Here is a 23,854-nt window from a genome sequence, read left to right as displayed (position 1 = left end):
CTCCCTATTGTCTCATCTTGCTCAACTTTAAACTGTGTTATTAAGTTTTCTGAATTTCTTTCAAATTTTACTGCTTTTAATTCATAATTGCTTTTGATTTACCGAATAGAATCATAAGTATAATTTAGTAGTACTTAATCCAATTCCCTGTGGGATCGACCTCACCTGTGTGAGATTTACTACTTGATTGCGTATACTTGCGTAGTGTTTAAAATTATAGCAACAGAAAAATCATCAATAAAAGTGATAAAATACTTATTTCTGCACAACGTGGTGGAATAAGGACCACTAATGTCTGTGTGGATAATTTCCAATAAAGATTGACTGCGGTTTGCAGTCTTCTTTCTTGTTTTAGTCAATTTTCCACGAGTACAATCAACACAAGTATCCCAATCAGAAGCATCAAGAGGAGGAAGTATTTCAGATTTAATTAAACGATCAACCCTTTCTCTGGAAATATGACCCAATCTTTTGTGCCATAACAATAAGGATGTTTCCTTAATATGAGGTCTTTTACCCACAGTATTCACAACATTAAAAGAGGAATCTAAAGGAGCCAATGACAACTTGTAAAGACCATCAGAATAAAAGCAATTTCCAATAATTCGAGAGTCAAGCATAATGTCAACATTATCATTTGCAAAATGAAAAGAATATCCTTGTTTAACCAAAAGCGGAAGCGAAACTAAATTCCTTTTAAAAGTAGGAACATAAAAAGTATTGTTCAGAATAATCTTATCACGAGACTGTAATTCAAGAATAAATGTTCCAACATAGATAACGTCAACTCCAACATCATTGCCCACTTTAAGCTTGGACTCCCTCTCACTTGGCTTCCTGAGATCCCTTAGCCCCTGTAAGGAAGCAGAAACATGAACAGTAGCACCACTGTCTAACCACCAAGAATCAATAGGAACATCAACTAGATTAGATTCAAAACAAACACATGCCAATGGATTACCTGATTGTGCTTGTTTCTTTTCTAACCAAGTCTTAAATTTGTGACAGTCTGTTCTCCGATGCCCCAATTTTTCACAAAAGTAACACTTCACATTAGAGTATTTGGACTTTCCATTGTTATTCTTCTGTTTATTCTTATGCTCCTTACCATTACCATTCTGTTTAGTAGCACCATCATTTTTATTCTTGAATTTTCCTTTTCCTTTGTTGGGCTTGAGGTGAGAAACATAGTTAGCAGATTCATTCTTCTCCCTTTTAAGCTTGCTTTCTTCAGCTACACACTGAGAAATTAGATCGCTGATAGTCCATGTTTGATTGTAAGTGTTGTAGGCTGTCTTGATAAGGCTGAAAGAGGCAGGAAGAGCATGAAGAGCTCGATGAATAATGAAAGAGTCAGGAAGAGGAATATTATGATCTTTTAACTTGGACTGAACATTCACCAATTTCAGAATAAAATCTCGCACTCCTTTTAATTCATCATACTTAATGGTTGTCATTTCATCCATAAGATGTCCAGCTTCAGCGTTTTCACCAGTGTCGTATAATTTTTCTACAGCATTGAAAAACTCTTTGGCATTTGTAGTGTCTGGCAAACCACTCAATAGATGTTCAGGAATGGATCTTTTCATAGTAAGAAGACTAAGTCGACTTGACTTTTCCCATTGTGCATGATGAGTTCTCTCGGCAGCTGTACTGGAGTCAGTAAGATCAGCAGGTTTTTCTTCTCGTAGGCACAAGTCCATATCCATTATGCCTAAAGTAAATTCCACATCTCGTTTCCATGTCTTGTAGTTGGAAGCATTCAAAATATGGATGGAAGCATTATTGTTGTTCACAGAAAAGGAGACTGAAAAATTCAAAATTAAAACTTGAATAAGCAATATGAGCAATGTATTAGAAAATATTGTAGAATCAACTGGTCATTATAAACTCCCCTTTGGGGTGAGAATATAACACACACATGATTTACCTTCATGAAGTTAACAACAAAGAAAAAATACATATCATTTAAGAATTTTATTACCTTTGGGCAAATAAATTTCTTAAAAATATGTATTAATTCAAACAAAAAAATAATAATAAATTTATATATTTAAATTATTACCTTTGGGCAAATAATTAAAATATATACATTTAATATTAACTCACTTCATGGAATGTGAACTAATATATGTAAATACTACCTTTGGGCAAGTAATTACACATATAGTCAACCAAAAATATAATATTTTCTTCAACATGTGAAATTTGGTGATAAAACAATCATTGAAAATTAATAATTTTCAACCAAATTTCCAAAAGAGATATATAATTGCTTTTATTATATTGATAAGCAAAAAATAAAGTGTCCACCATAACACATTATTTTTGTATCAAACAACCAAGTTTTATAACTTTAGAACAACAAATAATTAAAAGATGTGAATATAAGAAAATTGGTGGAGACTACATAGTCAAAACAAATTAAATAAGAGAGTGACTATGTTTTATGGAACGAGAAGAAACTCAAAAAATTTTCTATGATTGACAAATTTCGAAAAATCATCAAAAATTATTTTTAATAATTTTTTAACTGCATAATTATCATTAAAATAATAATAATTATTAAACGGAGTCAAAAAATTAATTAAAAATCATAGAAAAATCAGAAATTGAATTTTAAGCACGCTGGAAAAAAGAACGTCGAAAACCGATGCCCCACGACGCCGCACGCGCCCCCACGCGCCACCTGCGCGAGTGGGCGTCGCGGCTGGCCGGGTCTTCTTCTTCCCGGGCGGTTCCACGGTCACGCGACCCGGTTCGGACTCCGGTCGGGTCTCGCTTGTTTTTCCGCCAAAACCGACGAAAAGATGGGGATTTTGGATGGGTTTCGATTGGGAATCAATTTCTAGTTGATTTACACTATTAATTTCGTGTATTAAAAAATAAATGGGTAGATTTATGGCTAAAATCAATCCCAAAATTGAAGAACACAAAAGAAAAAAAATTGTAATGCTAATCTTAGTTTAAATCCGAAATTAATTATGTAGGAACAATCTTAAACAATTGATAATGACAAATCTATCATCAATTTTAGATCAAAAACCATAAAATCAAAACACACAAATTATAATTTCATATTATAATTATATAAACCCTAAAACTTTAAATTAAAATTCTCTTAATATAGACTATGAATTCAAACATATAATATATCAATTGAAAGAGAATTTAACGATCAATAAAATCCCTAAAGTTTTAAGATTTATAAACAAAAAAATACACATAAAATAATAACGAAATTAATATGAAATTATGGATAATTAATATATACAAATTAATTATACTAATTATAGGTTCTAAATCATATACAATAGGCAATCTGATACCACATGTTATATAAATTAACAATTAACCCAAGATCTATTTGTATATAACATAGAACACAATAGTAGTATATGATAATATAGTATGTGTACCTGATTGATCCATAGCAATTATCTCTGATTGATCCACAAGAAGCTTACTCCAATTTGATAGTGCAATACTATCAACTAAGTCTTCCTCCCTATCTCTAAATCGAAGCGCTTATTTTCTCTCGATTATCAAAAGGTATACAATTGTGATGAGACAATATGTATTTATAGAGTTAGGGAGGGGACTTAGCTACAAAACCCTAGTTGGGCTGGGCCTGCTCATCAAAGGCTTCAGTCAACTAGAAAAGCCCACACTTCTGCTTCACCTAGACTTTACTCACAGATGCTAAGCCCATTAACAATTGATCACCAACAACATGGGCTAACACAGCAAAGAACTATCCAATCAACCCAAGTTTTAATAAAACCAATAAAACTTAATGTAAGCCCAAATAAAAGTCTAACATGAGTCGCTCGATGATGAGTTGTTTACGGTCGTATGTCCACGGACTGCCCGCCAAAACACGTTTGATATCTATTTCATGGTAGAACTGAAATAGAAATCGGTTTTGCTCAAGAATCTTGATATACATGCCTTTCCCGGGTTTCCATAAATCCGCTATCATATTTTGAAATATCTGAAAATCAGATATTTTCCCAGTCAATAAGCGCCCAACAAGACACCAACGATCATCAAATTCAATCTCTTCCTCTTCCTCTTCTTCGAAAGCCACCTCGTTTTCCTCTTCCTCTTCCAAACAAATATCCTTCCATTGTTGTTCCAAACCGGTGGTAGATCGGCTACTAGACGCCATGATGAGAATCAAACAAAAACACTTTGACACAAAATAACAAAACTCTATAAGAATAGAGACAAATCACATGTCAGATGACATGACTTTAGTATATATTGTTTCAAACCGAAAACCATAAGGAAAAGAATGCTAATTGCTACGTCAACATTAATTTTGACACAATTAGGTTTGTAATTGAATAATAAGTCTTACACACTCATTATTATTATAGTCTCATAGAATAAGGATATTGATCTAATTTAAATCTCACTATTTTTCTTACAATACATTGAGTTTCATATTTTAAGTCTAATTTAATTTATATATTCGCAATTTACGAATTAAATTGAATTAAATTTAATTAAATTGGATAATTCATAAACTTGTAAATTAAATTATGTAAGATTATTTTACAAATTCTAATATTTCAAATTAAGTTACATATATTCGATCCTTTTACACATACCTTCATTCTATACTCATTAAGTATTCTTCTTCTTCTTGATTTTCCTTTGCAGAATGGACGACGTTAAAGACAAGGTCAAAGGCTTCATGAAAAAAGTCAACAGCTCTATTTCTTCTTCATCTTCTGGTAAATTCAAGGGCCAAGGTAGGGTTCTTGGATCATCCTCTACTTCTTCTTCTTCAACTCCTTCCAATCCCATTCCTTCTCGCCTTTTGAACACTCCTCAATCGGGTTCTGGTTCTAATTCCAATTCCAATTCCAAGCCTTTACCTCCCAAAACTCAGATTTCCAATCCAAAACCAGACCCTTCACCTCAAAAACCCAAGACTTCCAATGGGTTCGACCCTTTCGAGTCTTTGGTCACTTCTGGGAAGAGATGTAGAAATGGGTTTTCTCCACAGGTATTCAAATGCCCGATTTGTGATCAAGTTTATGGGTCTGAGGAAGAGGTTTCCGAACACGTTGATACCTGTGTTAATGGCGGTGAGAGTGGTAATACTGCTTTGGAATCGGGATCGGTCGATATTGGGATTGATTCATCGAGAAATGAATTGGAGGCTCGCGTTGGAGGGTTTCTTTCGGCGAAGCCTTCAGCTGGGTCGATTGAAATTATTCTAAAGTTGTTGAAGAACATAGTTAAAGAACCGGAGAACGCAAAGTTCAGGAAGATTCGAATGGGTAATCCTAAGATAAGGGAAGCGATTGGGGATGTTGTTGGAGGGGTTGAATTGTTGGAGGCTGTGGGATTTTCTTTGAAGGAAGAAGATGGGGAGATGTGGGCATCAATGGAGGTTGTTCCTTTGGAGGATGGAATTGGTTTGATTAAGTATGCTGTGAATTTACTTGAACCGCCAAAAGAAGAACAGCAGAAGATGACCAGTTCTTCATCTGTTGATTCTGGTAATTTGGAGGAAAAAGTTGAGCCAAAGAAGATTGATAGACAGGTATGTTCATATTTGATAATCTCTGCATTACTGTTCTCTGTTTTTGAATTACTTTGTATTTTAGAAATTCTTTGTTTGGTAAAATTTTGATAGTGCATAGGGATGTTATGATCAGCTTACAGAAAATTTCTGCATGAATCTAATAAGTGAAATTCGACAACTAACAATGTAAAATACTAAATTTGTAAAATAATCTCACTTAATTTACTCTTTATGACCATGATGGTCAGTGTAAATCTATGGTTGTTTTGCCACTATAATGGTTGTTTATAGTTGTACAGTAATTCATAATCGTTTCTGTGATCAAGATTATTTTGTTAATAAAATTTGTTTTAAAGTTATTTTGTTAATAAAAAATTTCATAAAGCCTATTTTTACAAAACACTCATCTAATAAGGTGTTTGTCTTTTTTTTGGATGAGATTTGCTATTAGGCACCCTAGTACCACCACGAGGTTGCACCTTGCAGATTGTTAGCGGTTTTTTCATAATAATTATTTAATTAAAATATGTAAACTTTGATACTTAATTATACTAATAATGGTATGACACGATGAAATTATGTTCGAGGAGTTGTTTCTCTTGTTTGGCAAAAGCCCTGTAACTTGTTTTTTCTAACTTGACATGTAATGAATGAAATTGTTCTGCAAAAAGCCAACTAGATTTTTATCTTAATTTCTTTATTGTAAGTGTCACCGGCCCTGTTCAATTCATTGTTGTGTTTATTCAAAAACCGAAGCTTACTTCTAATCACTTGAAATTATACTTTTCGAAACCAAAAATTTGTATGGGAGTTTTGATTTTTCTTAGCAAGGAAGGCATGATGATCATAAGCTCTTAACCTCTAGTTTGTATAGGGCATGTAGATGTAGGGACAATACTGCAATTTATTTCGCGAAAACTAATTAGATGTGAAACGAGATTGTTTAGACAGGACTAATTATTTGCAATATTAGCTGTTCATATACATTAAATTACAAAGAAAATAGATATGTAATTTGAAAAACAGAAAAAGAAATGTACTGAAAGAAAGTTGGCTGCTATTATTTGGTCTAGACTAGTGTTGTATAAGAAGCTAGGCATTTGAATATTTTAGGGTACTTTTAACATATGCAAGCTTAGGTTAGTTGATTAGATTTAGAAAATTGGCTGCTATTATTTGGTGTAGATTATTGCTTTATAAGAAGCTATGTATTTGAATATTTTAGGGTACTTTTAACATATGCAAGCTTAGGTTAGTTGATTAGATTTAGAAAATTGGCTGCTATTATTTGGTGTAGATTATTGCTTTATAAGAAGCTATGTATTTGAATATTTTAGGGTACTACTTTTAACATATGAAAGCTTAGGTTAGTTGATTAATTTGCTTGGTTGGAAAATTGCAAAAGTTGTCTAAAGGTCTTTCCGTGATGGTTAGGTCAATTTGGATATAGGTTTAGTAGCCAAACATTGGCAAGTGCCACAAATAAGCAACGTCATCGTTGTGGACGTCGTAATTCTGACACTGTTGCAAAGCAGTAGGAGAGGAAAACATCAATGAATAACAGGTGTGATTACAGTAATTGTGATAATTAAAGTATTGCAAGGTTTCTGCCTGTGGTAGGGGCTTTTTAGTTTCGATATGGTGCGGACAAGCTGCACCAATGCTTATGAATGTAATGATGAGAATAGCTAATTAGTAGAAGAAGCGGTTTTGATAAAATGATGAGAATAGCTTTGTTTGTACAGTATTGGGATCGTTAACCAATGTTTCTACGGTTACTTTTATCTTGCCGGCTTATCACAGGAAAAGCTCAACTTCTTATATAGTTTTTTTTTCGTCTTAAATGTATTTGATGTTTTTCTGTAAAGGGTCTTTACTGGCTATTGTACTCTATCATGATTTTACCTCCATTAGTATCAATGAAGTATCATCTTTGACCTACAACTAATTCTTGTTTTGTGTAGACCAAGGTGTTCTTTTCTGTCTCCGAGAACTTAGCAGCTAAAATAGAGCTACCGGATTCTTTCTATAAAATGTCAATTGAAGAGGTGAGAAGAGAAGCTGAAATGAGAAGGAAAAAGCTTGCAGATTCTCAGCTTTTGATCCCTAGGTCACTCAAGGAAAAGCAAGCAAAAGCTGCTAGAAAAAGGTATACAAAAACTGTCATCCGTGTCCAATTTCCCGACGGTGTAGTGCTCCAAGCTATTTTCTCTCCATTTGAGCCAACAAGTTCCCTCTATGAGGTTAGTCATTCCCTCTCCTTTATACAATGACTATAAACATTGTCTATTTATTTATAAGTTGGGACCAAATAAACTTTTGAATCTAATGTGGTAACATTGCCGAATATGGAAGTTAGGTGTTTTTTCGTTAGAACACGGTTGGCAAGTTGAACAAAAATCCCTTATTGTCTCCACTCTTAAGTTCAACACAATAAGAAAAAGGGGAAAACATGCTTGCTTATAAAAGGGTTGCTAGGCTTGCTCATTTTAGGCAAGAGTTTTGACCCTTCGGGGAACTTGTTCGGCCTGAGAAGGAAACGAATAAATCACATTTTAGAAACAAAAATCTGTGATCTAGTGCCAGTTTGGTGTTCTTTGTGTAATGCAAATGATTTCATATAGTTTTTTAAAGTGTCTCATATTTAATTTCTCTATTATCTTCAGTTTGTCAGCTCATCTCTGAAAGAACCCAGTTTGGAATTCCATCTGTTAAATCCGGTAAATATCAAACGGCGAGTAATCCCTTGCTTTCCCACAGAAGGTGGGAAACAAACAACACTAGAGGAAGAGGATTTGGTCCCTTCAGCTCTTATCAAATTCAGACCGAGCGAAACAGACTCCATTGTTTTCACAGGACTGCGCAATGAACTCTTAGAAATTAGCGAACCACTTTTACCGGATTCAGCTGTTTCTTCAACGTGAGCTTGAATTCGGGTAACATCTTTTACTCAAACTGTCTTGAGAATCTTCATGTTTCTCTCATTGGTGTTGTAACTTAGTTAAAAATCATTTATTGAATTTTTTTTCCACAACTTATAATTGATTCAATGTACAATTATATTAGCTTTTGCCCTTTGATTGAAGCCTAAAGGCTTAATTTCTTCATTTTATCTTTGTAAAGAAATTTGGATTGAAATTGATTTTCTTTTTCTCTTTCTTCTTCATTTACAATTTTTGTAGATGTTGTAACTTTATGTATCTTATGTTTTAACTTTTATACACTTAATTTGCTAATTTTTTTCCCTGGTGGCAATACTTAACTTCAATCTGTTTATAAATTTAAGGCGTTAATTAGACCAATAAAAATATATCATGTGTCAGTGGTAGTTTCAATTGGCTTTTAATGATTGAAATATAAATAACATTTCAAATTTGTAAATGAGAGTGAAGTTATGAAAATATTATTACAAAAAGAAATTGTAACATAAAAACTTTGTTCACAAATTTGTGATGGAAAAAATATTAAAAAGTGTGGTTAGTGGTCACAATCTTAATTATATTTCATTTGAACACAATGGGCAAACACACTATTTTCTAAAGAATAAGGATTGAGACTTGAGAGCATAAACATGTGTTTCCATTTCACTTTCTTTTGTTTGGCCTTTTCTTCTCTCTCTATTTTTTTAATTTTGATTGAGATTTTTTTTTGACTCTTGTAAGTTTGAAAGGTAGCTAAGCTAAGTATTGTTAACCTCTCTTGGCAATAGTAACACAAACTAACATATCACGTGGAGAAATAATCCAAATCCTTTTTGAGATCTCTGAATCACCACAATTTGAGTATATAAAATGGTCCCCCATATATTTGGCATCTCATTTTTTCATGGGTCCAATAAATTCAACTTCATCCAATTTGTGTACAACTTTCTACTTACTACTTATTATTCAAGTGTGAGATGAAGAAAAATTCATCCAAAAAAAATCCAGGAGAGATTTGTTGATGCAATTAGGGGAAACTTTTAATTTTATTTGCTTGTATTATAAGGTTAATAATATTTGGATTTTATGTTTTGTAAAAGTTGTTAATTAGATTTTTTGTTTTGTTAAATGACAAAATGAACCTTGTGTTTTTCAAAATAATTTAAATAGGACTCTTAACTTAATTTTTGATAATTTTTTTATTCATATAACCAATTTGAAGACAATTACTAACACGAACAAATGTAATAAACGTAACTAGTTTTGTTATAATACATTTAGATTGGGTTATTGTTAGTTTTATTTTGATAGAAAATCAATTCAGAGTATTTAGTATTATTTTAAAAAATAAAAGGTCAATTTTATCATTTACTAAAACAAATAGTCTAAAATGAAATTTACATAATATTATAAAGTTAGGATTTTTAAGAGAGATAATATTAAAGAAAGAATAGGAGAAGATATTTCCTAATTTTTCATTAGAGACTTTTAGCAAAAAAAAAAATAATAATAATAATAAGTTTTAAGTTTTCTTGAAAAATAGGTCTCAATTATTTTGTTTGAATTCATATATGAGAAAAATTAAATTCTTTAGAAAATTAAAACTAGAAAATAATAATAATAATTATTATTATTATTATTATTATTATTATTATTATTATTATTATTATTATTATTATTATTATTATTAACTAGAAAATTAAAACTAAAATAAAGGTTGAAGTGAGCTAAAATGTGATGTTGTGTTGTGATTTTTAAAACTTTTTTTTTTAATGGAAAATGTGATATTATTATTAACCAACAAAATCAGTTACTAAACAAGGTAACAAGTCGGTAGGAACAGACTCCATACCGAAACGACGACCAGGAAATAATATGGAAGCTCTTGCAAAGTTATGAGCTACCACATTAGCTGATCGTTTCACAAACAACACTGAAACAAAAGGCAAATCAGTAATGAGTTGCTTACAAATAGAAATAACTTGACCAAAAGGAGAGATCATTTGAACAGAACTTCGCAGTGCTTGGATAACCACTAAGCAGACAGTTTCAATGATCACTCTTTGCCATGCATGATCTTTGATCCAACTCAAAGCTTCACGCAAACCAATTGCTTCGGCCAATTCAGGTGTAGCATGCCCCTCAAGAAGATCCATTCGGCCTTGAAGTAGAAAGCCATGGTGATCGCGAGCTACTAAGCCAATTCCGTAGCTATTAGCCTCCTCAAAAATAGCAGCGTCCACATTGATCTTGATACTACTTTCAGTTGGAACGGTCCAATGCTCAGCCCTATCACCCGTCTGTAGACCAGACCATGATGTCTCAATGAGAGAGCTTTGAGCACTTTGCCATTGATCAAGATAACCTTTTGCTAACACTACTATATTATCCACTCCCACCATCTTCCTATTCCAAACACAATCATTCCTTGCACTCCAAATCGCCCAACAGAGCATTGGTAAAAGAAGTTTACCATCCATGTCCAAATCTGCAAAAACTTGTATGCACCAAATTCCGAAGAAAGAGCGGTCGGCTTGAAAGTGCAGATGTACCAATGCCCACACGGTTCCAGACTTGTTTGACCATTGAACAAGTCACTAAAGCATGAATGATAGTCTCTTCTTCCAAACGGCAAACAGGACAAAGTGAGCTGACATTCACCCTCTTTGTTTGCAATCGGCACAAGGTTGGGAGACAATTACTACCCGCTCGCCACACAGTGTTCTTGACTTTTGGAGGTAGCTTTAGCTTCCAGAATTTAGACCAGAAATTAGAAGTTTATGATTGAGTGTTGTCCCATCTGCCATGAAGACTTTGAAGAAGATTGTATGCACTTTTAACCGAGTACAAACCTGAAGTTTCATAGCACCAAATCAAGCTATCCTTGTCGAGATCCGAGACCAAAGGTATGCTTTTTATCAGGTCAGCATCCCTTGGTTCAAACATGTCTTCAAGAAGCTCAATATCCCATCCCACACCATCGGTTTTCATCAGGTTGTGGACCGAAGCATTCAATAGATTAGGATGCGATGAAATGATGAAAGGATTGTCATTACATGGTAACCATGGGTCATGAGCTACCTGGATGTCGCGACCGTCCCCAACACACCACCTAACACCTTTAAGAACAAGTTGTTGAGCTTCCCAAATACTGCGCCACACAAAACTAGGATTGTTCCCTAGTGAAGAGTTAAGGTAGGATCCTTGTGGGAAATATCTCGCCTTGAAAACTTTTGCCACTAGCGAGTCAGGTCGCGAGATTAAACGCCATCCTTGTTTTCCCAAAAGAGCCAAGTTAAAATCCCGAAGGTTGCGAAAACCCATTCCACCTTTGTCTTTGTGGATACAAAGCTTATCCCAAGAACGCCAATGAATTCCTTTCCCAGAGTTTCCAGAGGACTGCCACCAAAACTTTGCCATCACCTTCTCCATGTCATTAGCGATGTCTACCGGAAGAAGGAAAACGCTCATAGCGTAGCTAGGTAATGACTGTGCAACTGTCTTGATAAGAACTTCCTTTCCCGCCCTTGAAAGAAACTTCGATTCCCACCCTTGAATACGCTTGCGAACTCTTTCCTTTAGGAAACCTAGCACGGCCGTTTTGTTACGAGACATGGTGCTGGGCAAGCCTAAATACAAGCTGTTCTCTCCAGCGATGGTCATTCCCAGGAAGTTACTTATGTCGTTTCGGATTGCCAAAGCAGTATTCGTACTAAAAAAGATGGATGACTTGGAGAAATTTACCTTCTGACCCGAAGCCGCTTCAAATTTCTGCAACACTTCTTGGATTCTAGTAGCCTCTGCGTTAGTTGCTTTGCAGTAGAGGTAACTGTCATCTGCAAATAACATATGGGATATTCGGGGTGCACCGTTAGCAACTTTACAACCATGAAGCAATCCTCTTGATTCAAAGCGATGAATTAAGGCAGTCAATCCTTCAGCACACAAAATGAATAAGTATGGAGAAAGGGGGTCCCCTTGTCGGATTCCTCGTGAAGGTAAAATTGGTCCCATATTTGAACAATTAAAAGTTAAAAAGAATGTAAAGTTTCTTTAATTAGTAAAATTCTTGAACAATTAAAAAGACAAGAGGTAGCCCATATCTATATGTATATATATGGCCATAACCAATATAATGTTATCTCTCTAGTTGTGATTTTTCTGGACCCATATTTGATTCTGTTTTGGTTTGAAGGATCACCTTATGGATAGATTCAAGATTTTCATTTATTTATTTGTTTATTCAGAGATTATTTAAATAATCATTTTAAAATACAATATAAACATTTATATATAGGTATAGCATAGGTTTTAAACAATTACTAAGGATTTCTTTTATATATAAATTGTTTAAGAGAAAAAAACATGAAATTGGTAAATATATATGTGCAATATAAAATTTCATTTAGTTTACTTATGATTTTTTGCCATGTATTATTGTGGTTTTGAACTTTTCCTAATTAAAAAAGTCTTTCAACTATTCATTTTTGTCAAATTTTGTACACATGGCAAATAAAATGATGGCATGACTATTTAATTAGTTGTCACGTCAGTGTCATGTCAATGTCACGTGTGTAATTAATTCAAAAATAATAATTTAATTTTAATTAATTTTCTTAATCTTTAATTGATTTTTAGTTTAATAATTTTTTAAAAATACATATTTTTTTTATTTTTTTAATGTAAAATTATACATATGGCGATGTGGCAATTGACTAAACATTTATGTCATTATTTTTTTTGTCACGTGTGATAAAATTTGACAAAAAAATTAATTTATAATACTGTAAATAGTTTTAAGACTATTTTTAAAAGACAGAAATCTTAAATAACATTTAATTATAACTAAGTTGGTAGGATGAAAAAGATAACCATAAGTAACTACATCATTGTCAAATTTGGTATTAATAGGGCTAAAATGGTCATTTTCTTTTAAAATTATATAAAGTATATAATATGAAAAGAAAAGAAAAAAAGAGGGGGAAACATAATTTTCATCAACTGATGAAATATAATCTTAAATTTATATAAGTAAAGGCTTTGACAATAAAGTAGAAGAACTACTTGCATTAAATTTTTAATAAATTAAAATTTTATATTAAAAATTTAAATATTTTTATAATTGTCCTTATTAGAATTTTTTTTTAAATTTTAATCTTCACATATTTTATTTTTCTCTCTACCAATTTTTTTCTCTGTAATAAAATTAATATTTTTTAATTAATACTCATCTTTAAGCAATATTTTTAAACAACTTTTAGTTTTTACTCTTTGATATATTTTATATAGTAGATTCAAAGATTATATTTCTCAATAGTATTACTATTAGACACAATTTTTTGTGAATAATTAACGAAATTTTATAATAATATTTTAATTAAAACATATAATTTGATACTTAATTTAGTTATATCATTACTAATTTTTTATTTTTATGATATAATAATAAAAAAAAAACTATATATTTTAAAAAACTAATATTATAATAATATAGATGAAAAAAAAAATATCATATTAAATAGTAAATAAAATTAAAGACAGACGTGTCATCACTATATGAACATGATGTAGCACATTGTGTCAAACAAATATCTAAATATTTTGGCTAATCATATTTAATACATATATAGACTAACATAAAATTCAAAATTCATATTAAGCAAGTACATTGTATTATACTTATAAAAAAAAAAAGTACATTGTATTATTAATATTTTTTTTTGAGAGAGAAAATATTGTATTTATTATTCAGCGGACTATATATAAAAAAAGTACATTATATTTATTTATTTTGATTTTTTTTTTAAGAAAAAAAGGTTTATTAATTATTAAATTTGTGGTTTTAATATTTGTCCAAATGTTTGGTAGATAGATGATAGATGTGGCTGAATGCATGGAGTGGAGGCATAAACGACAAACACGTGAAATATATTTGCACCAACTCACATACTCAAATCTTCTCTTTTCTATCTCTTTTCTTTATTTATCCTCCAAACCAATACAATATTACTAAAAAAAAAAAATAAGAGTTAAAAATACCTCAAAACCATGTTTAGTTGATATTTTAAAAAGTAAGAACAAAAAATAATTTTTGAAGTTCTCAAAATACAAATCGTATTTAGTTGATATTTTCTAAAAATAATTTTTATCTAAGAAAATACTTAAATTTTTTGAGATCTCAATATGAACACTTGACACGGACCTGGATCCTAGTCCCGGACCCATACCCAGACTCAGACCAGCACCCGACCCAAACTCAGGCCCTAGCCTTAAACCTGAGAAACTCGACCCCATACCCGGACCTTGACACTTGGCTCGAACCCGAGACCATGGCCCCAAACTTTGACCCAACATGGACCCTGGCACTCGACCCGTACCCCGGCCTCAGACCCGACCCCTGGACCCGGACCCATACCTCGGTCCTAGACCCAGCCTAGACCCCAAGATCAAAACCTAAACCCCAACCTCGGCCTTAGACTCGACCCCTGGACCCGGACCCATAACCCGGCCGACCCCATACCCTGAATTTAAACCCAAACCCGACCTCCAGACCACGACACTCGACTTGGACCCCAAACCTTGAAGTCAGACTCCAGTCCCCAAACCTTGACCTTTTAGAGAGAGAAAATAAAGAGAGAAAAAGTGATTAAAGAGAAAATAATGTGAGAAAATAATGAAAAAAATGATATAAGATAAAGTAGTGGAAATAAATTAATTGTTTCTTAAGATAGAAAATAATATTTTGTTGTTATCAAAATTTTTATTTTTTGAAAAATGTTTTAAGAATGAATGTACACACTATAGTTATAACTAAATTATTTTTCCCTAATTTTAAAGATTTTAAAAATAATTTGCTGTGTTTAAAATATAGTTTAATTAAAGAACATTTTGCACATATGCATGTTTCGCTTGTTTAGCTACTTGAACTATTTTACGTTAAACTATAGAAAAAAAAAAAGGAAAGATTTATTATAACTAAATATACATTATTACAAAAGAGAGACATAATATTAATATAAATATAAATTTTTACAAAAAATAGTTTCTACTATTTAGATTTTATATTTTAACATATATTGTATATCAGTTTAAATCAAACATGTTCGAAAAATGGTCTTGATTCGAGTTTGGGTCTAGATCCAGGCCAGGATTTGGGTTTGGGTTGGGGTCTGGGGCTGGTTTCTGAGTGCGGCTTGGGGTCGGGGTTGGGGTCCAGGTCAGGGTTTGAGGTCCGAGGTATGGGGTCGGGGTCGAGGTCCGAGTCTAAGGTTCAGGGTCTGAGGCCTGGGTTCGGGGTCGGGTTTGGGTTTGGGTTTGTGGTTGGTCCAGGTCCAGTTCAGATTGTGGTCCAAGGTCTGGATCTAGATAGAGGTTTGGGGTCGGGGGTCCGATGTCTGGTTCTGAGTCTAGGTACAGTCGGGGTCGGGGTCCAAGTCAGAGGTTCGGGTCCTGGTCTAGAGTTTGAGTCCTAGTCCGATGTTTGGATCTGGGTCTGAGTCCGGTTTCGGGTCATGGTTCGGGTCCGTGTCAAAGTTCTAGTCTGGGTCGGGGTCTAGGGTCTAGGATCTGAGTTCAAGTCTGGGCTTTGGGTTTGGATCCGGGCTAGGGTCCAAGGTTTGGGGTCCGAGGTCTGAGTCCGAATCTGGGTAAAGGGTCTACTCTAAGATAGAATGGGTTTATGTCATGGTATGGTATAGAATATTAATTTTTTTAAGTAAAAATAGTTTTAAAAATTTTGAGTCAAATAATATTAAATTTTTAAAATAACAAAAAATTATTTTATATTCTCAGTTTTAAAAATACAATTCTAAAAACTGAAAACATAAATAACTTTTTATATTCTAGGCAACTCTTTTTCTTACCACATGTGACTTTGGTTGATAATAACAAAGTAACAATTATTTGTAATGTTATTTGATAGTAGCAAGACTATTGAATTGAATATTGTACATAATTGTTTATATACACGTGCTTTAATCTATAATAGCCCTACTCCTCTACGAATTTTGTGACCAAAAATAAATGTAGTAATTAATTATTGGAAGCTGTTTTCTCACAAATTTATTGTTCTTGGATAACTAACCATATCTAAAGTTAAATAATTATTAACAACTAAAAGTAATTTTATTATTATTATTATTATTATTATTATTAATTAAGGCACGTGGTTCACAACTCTATTTCATAGCCTAAAAAATTATTGGTATAGCAGTTTAGCTTCATTAATCTTTTTCATTAAGCATAGTTTAATTATAAAAAGGTTGTTAATTAGTTCTTCCATTCCATAAATCAAAATTAATGAAACTTTTTTTTTTACCATAATTTCTTTAAGTTTCTTATCAAAAATAAAAAAATATATATATAATTAGGTATATTCTTTATTTCTATTTTGTTTAATATAATTTAATTAATTTTTAATAGTGTGCTAGTTTGGTAATGAAAAAAAAATGCTATAATAACACTAAATGGTAATTAATATTAGGCATTGGGTAATTAATGTTTAAAAGATAAAAAGTAATTAATTAGTATTAAAATGATAAGATTAACATGCTGTAGTTAGGTATTTGGGTTATTTAAGGTACGTAATTATTATTTTTTTTTAATCAAGGTACGTAATTATTAATATATTATTATTATTATTATTATTAGTATTTTTAATAAACTGTACCTAAATTTGTACGAACGTTGCGATCAAGAACAACTCATATTGTGATTAAAAGAAAAACGTTAGGTTTAGGAGTTGAGTTGTATAGATAAACATTATTAGGTAATTCTCTATAGTACACCTTGAGAAAATTTTAGCATAAAAAAATAATTAAATTTTCTTTTTATGATTATATATATTGTAAATATTTAATTTGAATAATTTACAGTGTTTAAAATAAATTTTAAATATTTTGTTGTTTGAATTTTATTTTAATTACTCTAAATTATTCAAAAAATTTAAAAAATTTAAAAATATTGTTATTAAATATAACGTACACTATTATAAAAAAAAAAAAAATAATAGAATATAAACTCTATTAGATGCTAAAATAAATAAGAAGCATACTAGATTGGCCCTGAAATTGGGCAGGTCTTAAAAAAAATAAAAATTATTGATCCTTTATTAAAAATATATATAGTTTATTTGAAAAAATATTAAAAAAAAACATGTATATTTTAGAAAGAAAAAATATTGTTGTTGGGATATTAACTGAATGGGTCCTAAGCGCAAATGTGACTTGAAAGTATACGAAAACTGCTATTTTGGAAGGTATAGTATAGATTTTTTTCCAAAAAATTTACACAAAGTACTATTAAAAAAATTATACTTTTACGTTCATATATATATACATTACATTTTTACGGTATTTCATAAAAATAACATGAAAATAACAAAAAAAAACAACATGATCGTTGGCTGGCCCCCCTTGAGGGTGTTTTTTGTGTACATTGTGATGCTACTATCTATCCTGGTAAGGAGGGTGTGGGTCTGGGATATATTTGGAGAGATTGGTCTGGAAATATTATTTCAGCTGGTATGCATTTCCTCCCTATTTGTTGTGCGGTGGTTATTGCTGAAGCAGGGGCTGTTCTTACAGCTTTGAAGTCTTGCCCGTTAACTAAGCAGAGTCCCTTTGAGATTCAATCAGATTGCAAGGTGTTGGTGGACGATTTTTTGGCGAAAGGCAATTATCTTAGTGCTGCTAACTCGGTTATAAACCAGATAAAGAGACACCCGGTTTTCTCCTCCTGTACAAAGTTCCTTAATGTAAAAAGAGCTAATAATGAATGTGCTCATAGCTTAGCTAGGAGAATTCTTGAAAACAAGTTAACCCATTCATTTTACAATTCTTTTCTGAGTGGTTGGCTAATATTTGTAAAGCTGATCTCTCCTATTCTTTGTAGTTTGCTAGTGTTTTGATAATAAAGTTTTCTTTAAAAAAAAAAAAAATTGGGTGTAAATAAAATTTCTCAAATAATATATACAAATACTAAAAATAAAACAATAATAAAATAATAAGAGTACAACATAAAAATAACATGAAATGATGAAATCATCAAAAGACGGTATTATGTAAATAAAATCTTAAAAATATTTAAAATTCTGTATAACTGTATTTTGTAATTTTTTTTTTATTTTGTTGTTAAAATCTCACATTGTTAACGTGTAGAAATATAACATCATATATAAGATAAATGAACTATCATTCTCATTGTCAATTAATTTTGAGATAAAAGTTGTACGTACCTTATCCACTTTCATTCTAAATTCTAACCGTGTTGCTATGCGGATTTCTATATAAAAAATTTGTTTTAAAGTGTAAAAATATAAAAATCTCTATTATTTATATATTTTTTTTTTAAAAAAAAAAAGCCAATCATTTTCACGTGTGAAATACACGTGTCGATTTCTGAGTAGATGGCAGTCCAAAGCCATTATTTCACCGACAGCTGGACAGTGGGCACACAATCTATAGTTTTATTAAACACGTGCTTAATTACCGGACCAACCAGTCATTCTTACCGGACCTATCGGTAGCTTTACGCACCTGCTCATAATAACCATTTTTTTTATTATTTTTTATTATCAAATGTGGAGAAAAACAAAATAAATAAATAACGGTCAATATCTTATAAATAACTACTCTCTCTTCTCTACAGAGAAAAAATCTCTCTCTGCTTTTTTGTGTTGTTGTAAGCTTTTTCCTTCAATCAAAAGTTTTTGTGGGTTTTGTGGCCAAGAGGGTTTGATTTAGTTTAGTAGGCAGTGAAGTAATTAAAATTTTTCTTTTTAATTTTTTGGCTTAATTTGAGCTGAGTTTCACTTGGGATTTTGCTTAATTTTTTTTTTCTGGGTAGATGGAGATGGAGAGAGATTTCATGGGATTGAGCTCAAAAGATTCAATTTTTATGGCGAAGGAGGAAGTTGCCAATGATGGGTCCAAAGACTCAGGTTTTTTTTTCTTCTTTAAATTATATTTTTTTTAAATAATTATTAATGTTATCTCATAGCTCTGTCATTTCAATACTATCTATTCCATGCTTTGAATTATGGTAAAATTTTGCTTCTTTTTTGTGTTCTAAGTATTGGGTTTGAAAGAGAGAAAAGAAAAGGGGGAAATGGATTTGTAATTAAAAAAGAAAACTTTGTTCTGTTAAAAGCTTTTAGCATATAGATATAGTTATTAATTCATATTATCTATAACATGATTGGGTTTTGTTTATTTATGGTTACTTAAGTGTACATCCAACTGAGAGTACTTGTTGGTTTTGTTTTAATGTTATTTTAAGGTTATTTCAAGGGTTTAGGTGCTCAATGGCCTTTTTCAAACAAGGTTTCTGCTCTGCCTCATTTGATGTCTTTTAAGGTTGGTCAAGATGATAAGGTTAGAAAAACTATGGCAGACTCCATGTCTTCTGGATTTGGTACTCTCCCAACAACAATAGATGCATTTGACCAAAACCAGAGAAGAACTATGCTTGAATTTCAGGTTTCTATTTGTCCTTTTGGTTATTATAATAGTAGAATCGAAACTTGTATTAGATGCTAAGTTCATTAACTATAGGTCACTAATTATTCGAGCTAAAACAGTTAAGAATTTTTTATTAACTCATATTTTAATGGGATATTTTAATATGGATCTACAAATTTTTTTTAATATTTTTATGAAATTTAGATTTTTTCCTTTTACAAATATAGACATAGTTATTTTTAGGTTGCAACATGTAAAAAGTAGAAGAAAATTTGTAAAAATGTTAACAAAAATGCGATTTTAAGTACTTTGAGTAAAAATTTCTATGACATAGGTTTGTTGATCCCATTGTTGTTGCCTTTTCTCTTATCGATTTTCGGGTTTTACTATGCAGAAATCTTTCAATCAAGATAGGCAAGGAGGCTCTCCTCAATTTCCCTTCACAACATACCCTTTGCAACATGATATGTATTCTATGCACCGTTCTCATGATGTGAAGATGTTTTCGGTTCCAAACCAAGCAACTTCAGTTTCTTTAGGAAATCCTTACTTAAAGGATCATTTCGCTGTTGCTGCTACTGCTGCTAATGTCAAGCAACCGTTGCTGGGAGGAATCCCCGTGGCGACGGCTCAGCATTACATTCTCCCAACTACATGTTCAATAGCTGGTATCACTGAACAACCATGGTAATTTGACTTGATTGATTCTTTCTTTTATTTCAAGCAAAAAGAATTTACAGTTATGTAATCTGTTAAAGATTCATACTTTTGTAGGAATAATGTTAAGGCTGCTGTTGGGTCTTCTGCTCAATTGACAATATTTTATGGGGGTTCAGTTAATGTCTATGAAGATATCTCCCCTGAGAAGGTTTCTCACATACACCAAACATAGCTTTTATTCAATTACCAAAACTCTGTATGTTCATTTGAGTCATGTAATGAAAAATTGTGTTGGTTAAACAGGCACAGGCAATTATGTTCTTAGCTGGGAGTAGTTCGTGTTTGTCTTCTAATGCTTCGAATCTGAAAGCTCAAATTGTGTCACCAAGCTCAAAGTTGGGAGCTTTTGATGGTCTCCCTCTCCCAATGAATCAACCGAATATGAATACACCGAACGCTGCGCTTTCAAGGTCGTTGTCGGTCTCTTCTCATACAGGTATCCCATCAGGGAGTGGTTCATCAAGTAATGATGAATTGATGTCTGTTAAAGCAGTTGTGAGCAAAGTAGACCCTCCTAAGATAATGAATGCAACTAGATCAGTTGGTGCAACTGCTATTATGCCTTCTGGTATGCTTTTTATGTTCAAATTGGGATTTTCTATGTTTGATCTATACAAGTATTACACTAAGAAAATATCATTCTTATGCAGCCATTCCACAAGCTCGCAAAGCATCTTTGGCTCGGTTTTTGGAAAAGCGCAAGGAAAGGTCAGTATTCAAAGAAGATATCTTTTTGTTCTCTTTATTCATAGCAAAGAGAGATTAAAAGGGATTAGAGAGAGTCAGGGTCGGTTCTAGACAGAGGCAGAAGGCCCATCCAATCTCAGGGCCGAGTCAATTAACTTTTAAGACTTGTTTGCTCATTGCAGGATGATGAATGCAATTCCATACAACTTCTGCAAGAACTCTTCTGAATGCACTGCAACCGAATCCAATGGTGCGAATTTTTCGACGAGTACGGCTATAGAGTCTTTTCATTAGCAAGGGAAATTAGCTGTGACCTATGATGCAATATTATTAGAAAAGAAACCATAAGTTGATGCAAATTTTATGTAGCATGTGAAAATATGTAAACAAGTGGTTTTTATTATTATTATTTTTGGTCAAAAAAACTGTTTTATCTTTGACAATTTTAGATGTTAAAGTACTTTAACATTCATATATGTAACTGGTTTGTAATTTTCCCACCTATGTTTTTAGTAGGGATTATTGCTTTCCTTCTCTATAACATTATTGGTTACTCCCTATGTATAACCAATATTTGTATCCTTTTTTGTTTTGTAATATGGAAATAATTACCATAAAAAAATATTGTTATGTGCTATATTAAGAAACCCTTTTTGCATTTTTCTCTTGTTCAAAGGAAACTTTTGATAAGTCAAATGAATCCCCTTTTAGATTCCAATAAGTGAAGAAGAGAATGTATAAGTACACTATATTTTCTTTCTTATTGAGATCTAAATTTGGTTACTTTCCCAAGTTAATGAAACAAAAGTTTGTTATTTTCATTTTTCATATCTAATTTGGGATGTTGGGGTCAAACTTTAAAGAGTTTATTACTAAACAAAGACACCCAAAATTAGAATTAACTAGTGTGTTGTGTTTTGTTTAATAAATGAAATTGATTATTTTAAGTGGTTTTACATCTTATTGGTTACTAGTTATGAGTGTGGTCCTATATATATATATTTATATATATATATATATTATATATTAAAAGAAAGATATCCACTTGGTGTTGGTGGTGTGATGAGGAAAATTTTTGGTTGAAGATATAATTGAGATGAGAACCAAAATGAGTTCTTACATCACTATCTGCATTTATATCTCAATGCAAACTTTCTTTTACAAGCCATCTATTGATTTAGCAATAAAAGCCTCTTATAAGAAACTTGATAGTCTTCATCACAAATTTTAAAATATTTCACTTCATATTATAAATAAAGACTAGAGTTAAAATAATATATAATTTTTAACACAATACGATTAAATAATGTGTCACAAAATGTATATTTGTTTGTAAATATATAATTTTGTGATACAACACATTTAACACGATATATATAAGAAGAGTCTACAATGTGATACACTCTTTCCGCAATAGTGTGGCACAGTACAAAATAATAATCGCACGCTATGTTCGCAGAAAATACTAACATAAACTGAGCTTCCAACTACCATATAGATATTTCTAAATTAAATTATATATTTTTTAAAATCATGATTAAATTAAAATTGTCGCTTCAATATGTCAGTTAGCAGTATATTAGACAAGTTGGATTTATTCCATCATCTTTTCACTTTTCACCCTCTTTTCACATCATCTTTGCTTCACTTTCTTGCTGTTCTTCTATTCCTTCTTTTTCATCGTCCCTTCTTCGCTGATTTCAGACGCAATATTTTTTTTTGTTTATTGATAGGAGTTTTGGTTTAAATCTAAAACTAAAAAATTAAAATGTGATTGTTTTTTTAAATTACACAGCCTATTCGATTCGATATAAATACTTAGACTTCTATGAATATTGAATAGAATCAAAATTTGATTGGTTTTAAATTACCTAGTTTCTCGGATTTGGCATTAATGTTTGAATTTCTATGAATATTGAATAAAATCAAAATCAAATTAGTTTTTGAATTTTAAGTTCATAAAATCACATCAAACATAATATTTATCTAATTAACAAAACTCTATCATAAATGGTTTGGTAACTACTAATTTTAACCCGATATTTAAATAAATCATATTGGATTGTACTAACCATATATAACATATATTTTTTTTTTTTTTTTTGTGAATAAACCATATATAACATGTTAATACTTTGAACATGCATAACATATTTTAACCTTTGTAAATTTTGGAAATTAGACATTTAAAAAAAAATAGGTTTAAACAGGTCATTTTAACACTTACACTGATCAATTTTAACATATGTACAACACTATAAATAAATGATAAATTTAATAATTAGAAAATAATTAATCAAACACCAAAAATAAACATTTGTAATGTTGTAGATATGTTATAAATTATTTAGTTAACCACTTTATGTCATGTTTGATCATTTATATTTAATCGCATTGAATGTTAATTCTCCCATTTCACTATTAATTTAATTTTAATTTAAAATTTACTTGTGTCTAATTAAATTTAAATTACTAAGATCTGTATTTATTTCTTTGTACTAAACCTAACTCCATTAATTTTGTAT

The 23,854-nt window shown here is 31.4% G+C and overlaps 2 protein-coding genes across 6 annotated transcripts; both read left to right on the top strand.

Annotated features, from left to right (window-relative positions):
- Positions 1–4,377: 4,377 nt before the first annotated feature.
- LOC115714190 (plant UBX domain-containing protein 2) lies at positions 4,378–8,780 on the top strand. Of its 2 annotated transcripts, XM_030642769.2 has the most exons (4): positions 4,413–4,549; positions 4,669–5,560; positions 7,507–7,785; positions 8,209–8,780. In XM_030642769.2, exons 2-4 carry the CDS (start codon positions 4,670–4,672, stop codon positions 8,464–8,466), a joined length of 1,428 nt encoding a protein of 475 aa, XP_030498629.2. In that variant the 5' UTR covers positions 4,413–4,549; position 4,669; the 3' UTR covers positions 8,467–8,780. The 2 variants fall into 2 exon arrangements, with proteins under 2 accessions (XP_030498628.2, XP_030498629.2); XM_030642768.2 differs by having other exon boundaries at positions 4,378–5,560.
- A 10,225-nt stretch (positions 8,781–19,005) lies between these two features.
- On the top strand, positions 19,006–22,285 carry LOC115714189 (protein TIFY 6B). Of its 4 annotated transcripts, none has more exons than XM_061114791.1 (8): positions 19,006–19,143; positions 19,309–19,402; positions 19,741–19,940; positions 20,317–20,609; positions 20,697–20,790; positions 20,886–21,210; positions 21,293–21,350; positions 21,512–22,285. In XM_061114791.1, the coding sequence occupies exons 2-8, from the start codon at positions 19,309–19,311 to the stop codon at positions 21,621–21,623; spliced, it is 1,176 nt and encodes a 391-aa protein (XP_060970774.1). In that variant the 5' UTR covers positions 19,006–19,143; the 3' UTR covers positions 21,624–22,285. The 4 variants fall into 4 exon arrangements, with proteins under 4 accessions (XP_060970774.1, XP_030498625.2, XP_060970775.1 ...); XM_061114792.1 differs by having other exon boundaries at positions 19,038–19,221; XM_030642765.2 differs by having other exon boundaries at positions 19,007–19,143; positions 20,886–21,350.
- The last annotated feature ends 1,569 nt before the right edge of the window (positions 22,286–23,854 follow it).

The sequence above is a fragment of the Cannabis sativa genome, chromosome 4 (assembly GCF_029168945.1).
Source record: "Cannabis sativa cultivar Pink pepper isolate KNU-18-1 chromosome 4, ASM2916894v1, whole genome shotgun sequence".
NCBI lineage: Eukaryota > Viridiplantae > Streptophyta > Magnoliopsida > Rosales > Cannabaceae > Cannabis > Cannabis sativa.
The sequence above is the reverse complement of the archived record's forward strand: the minus strand, read 5'-3'. Positions and strand labels throughout refer to the sequence as shown.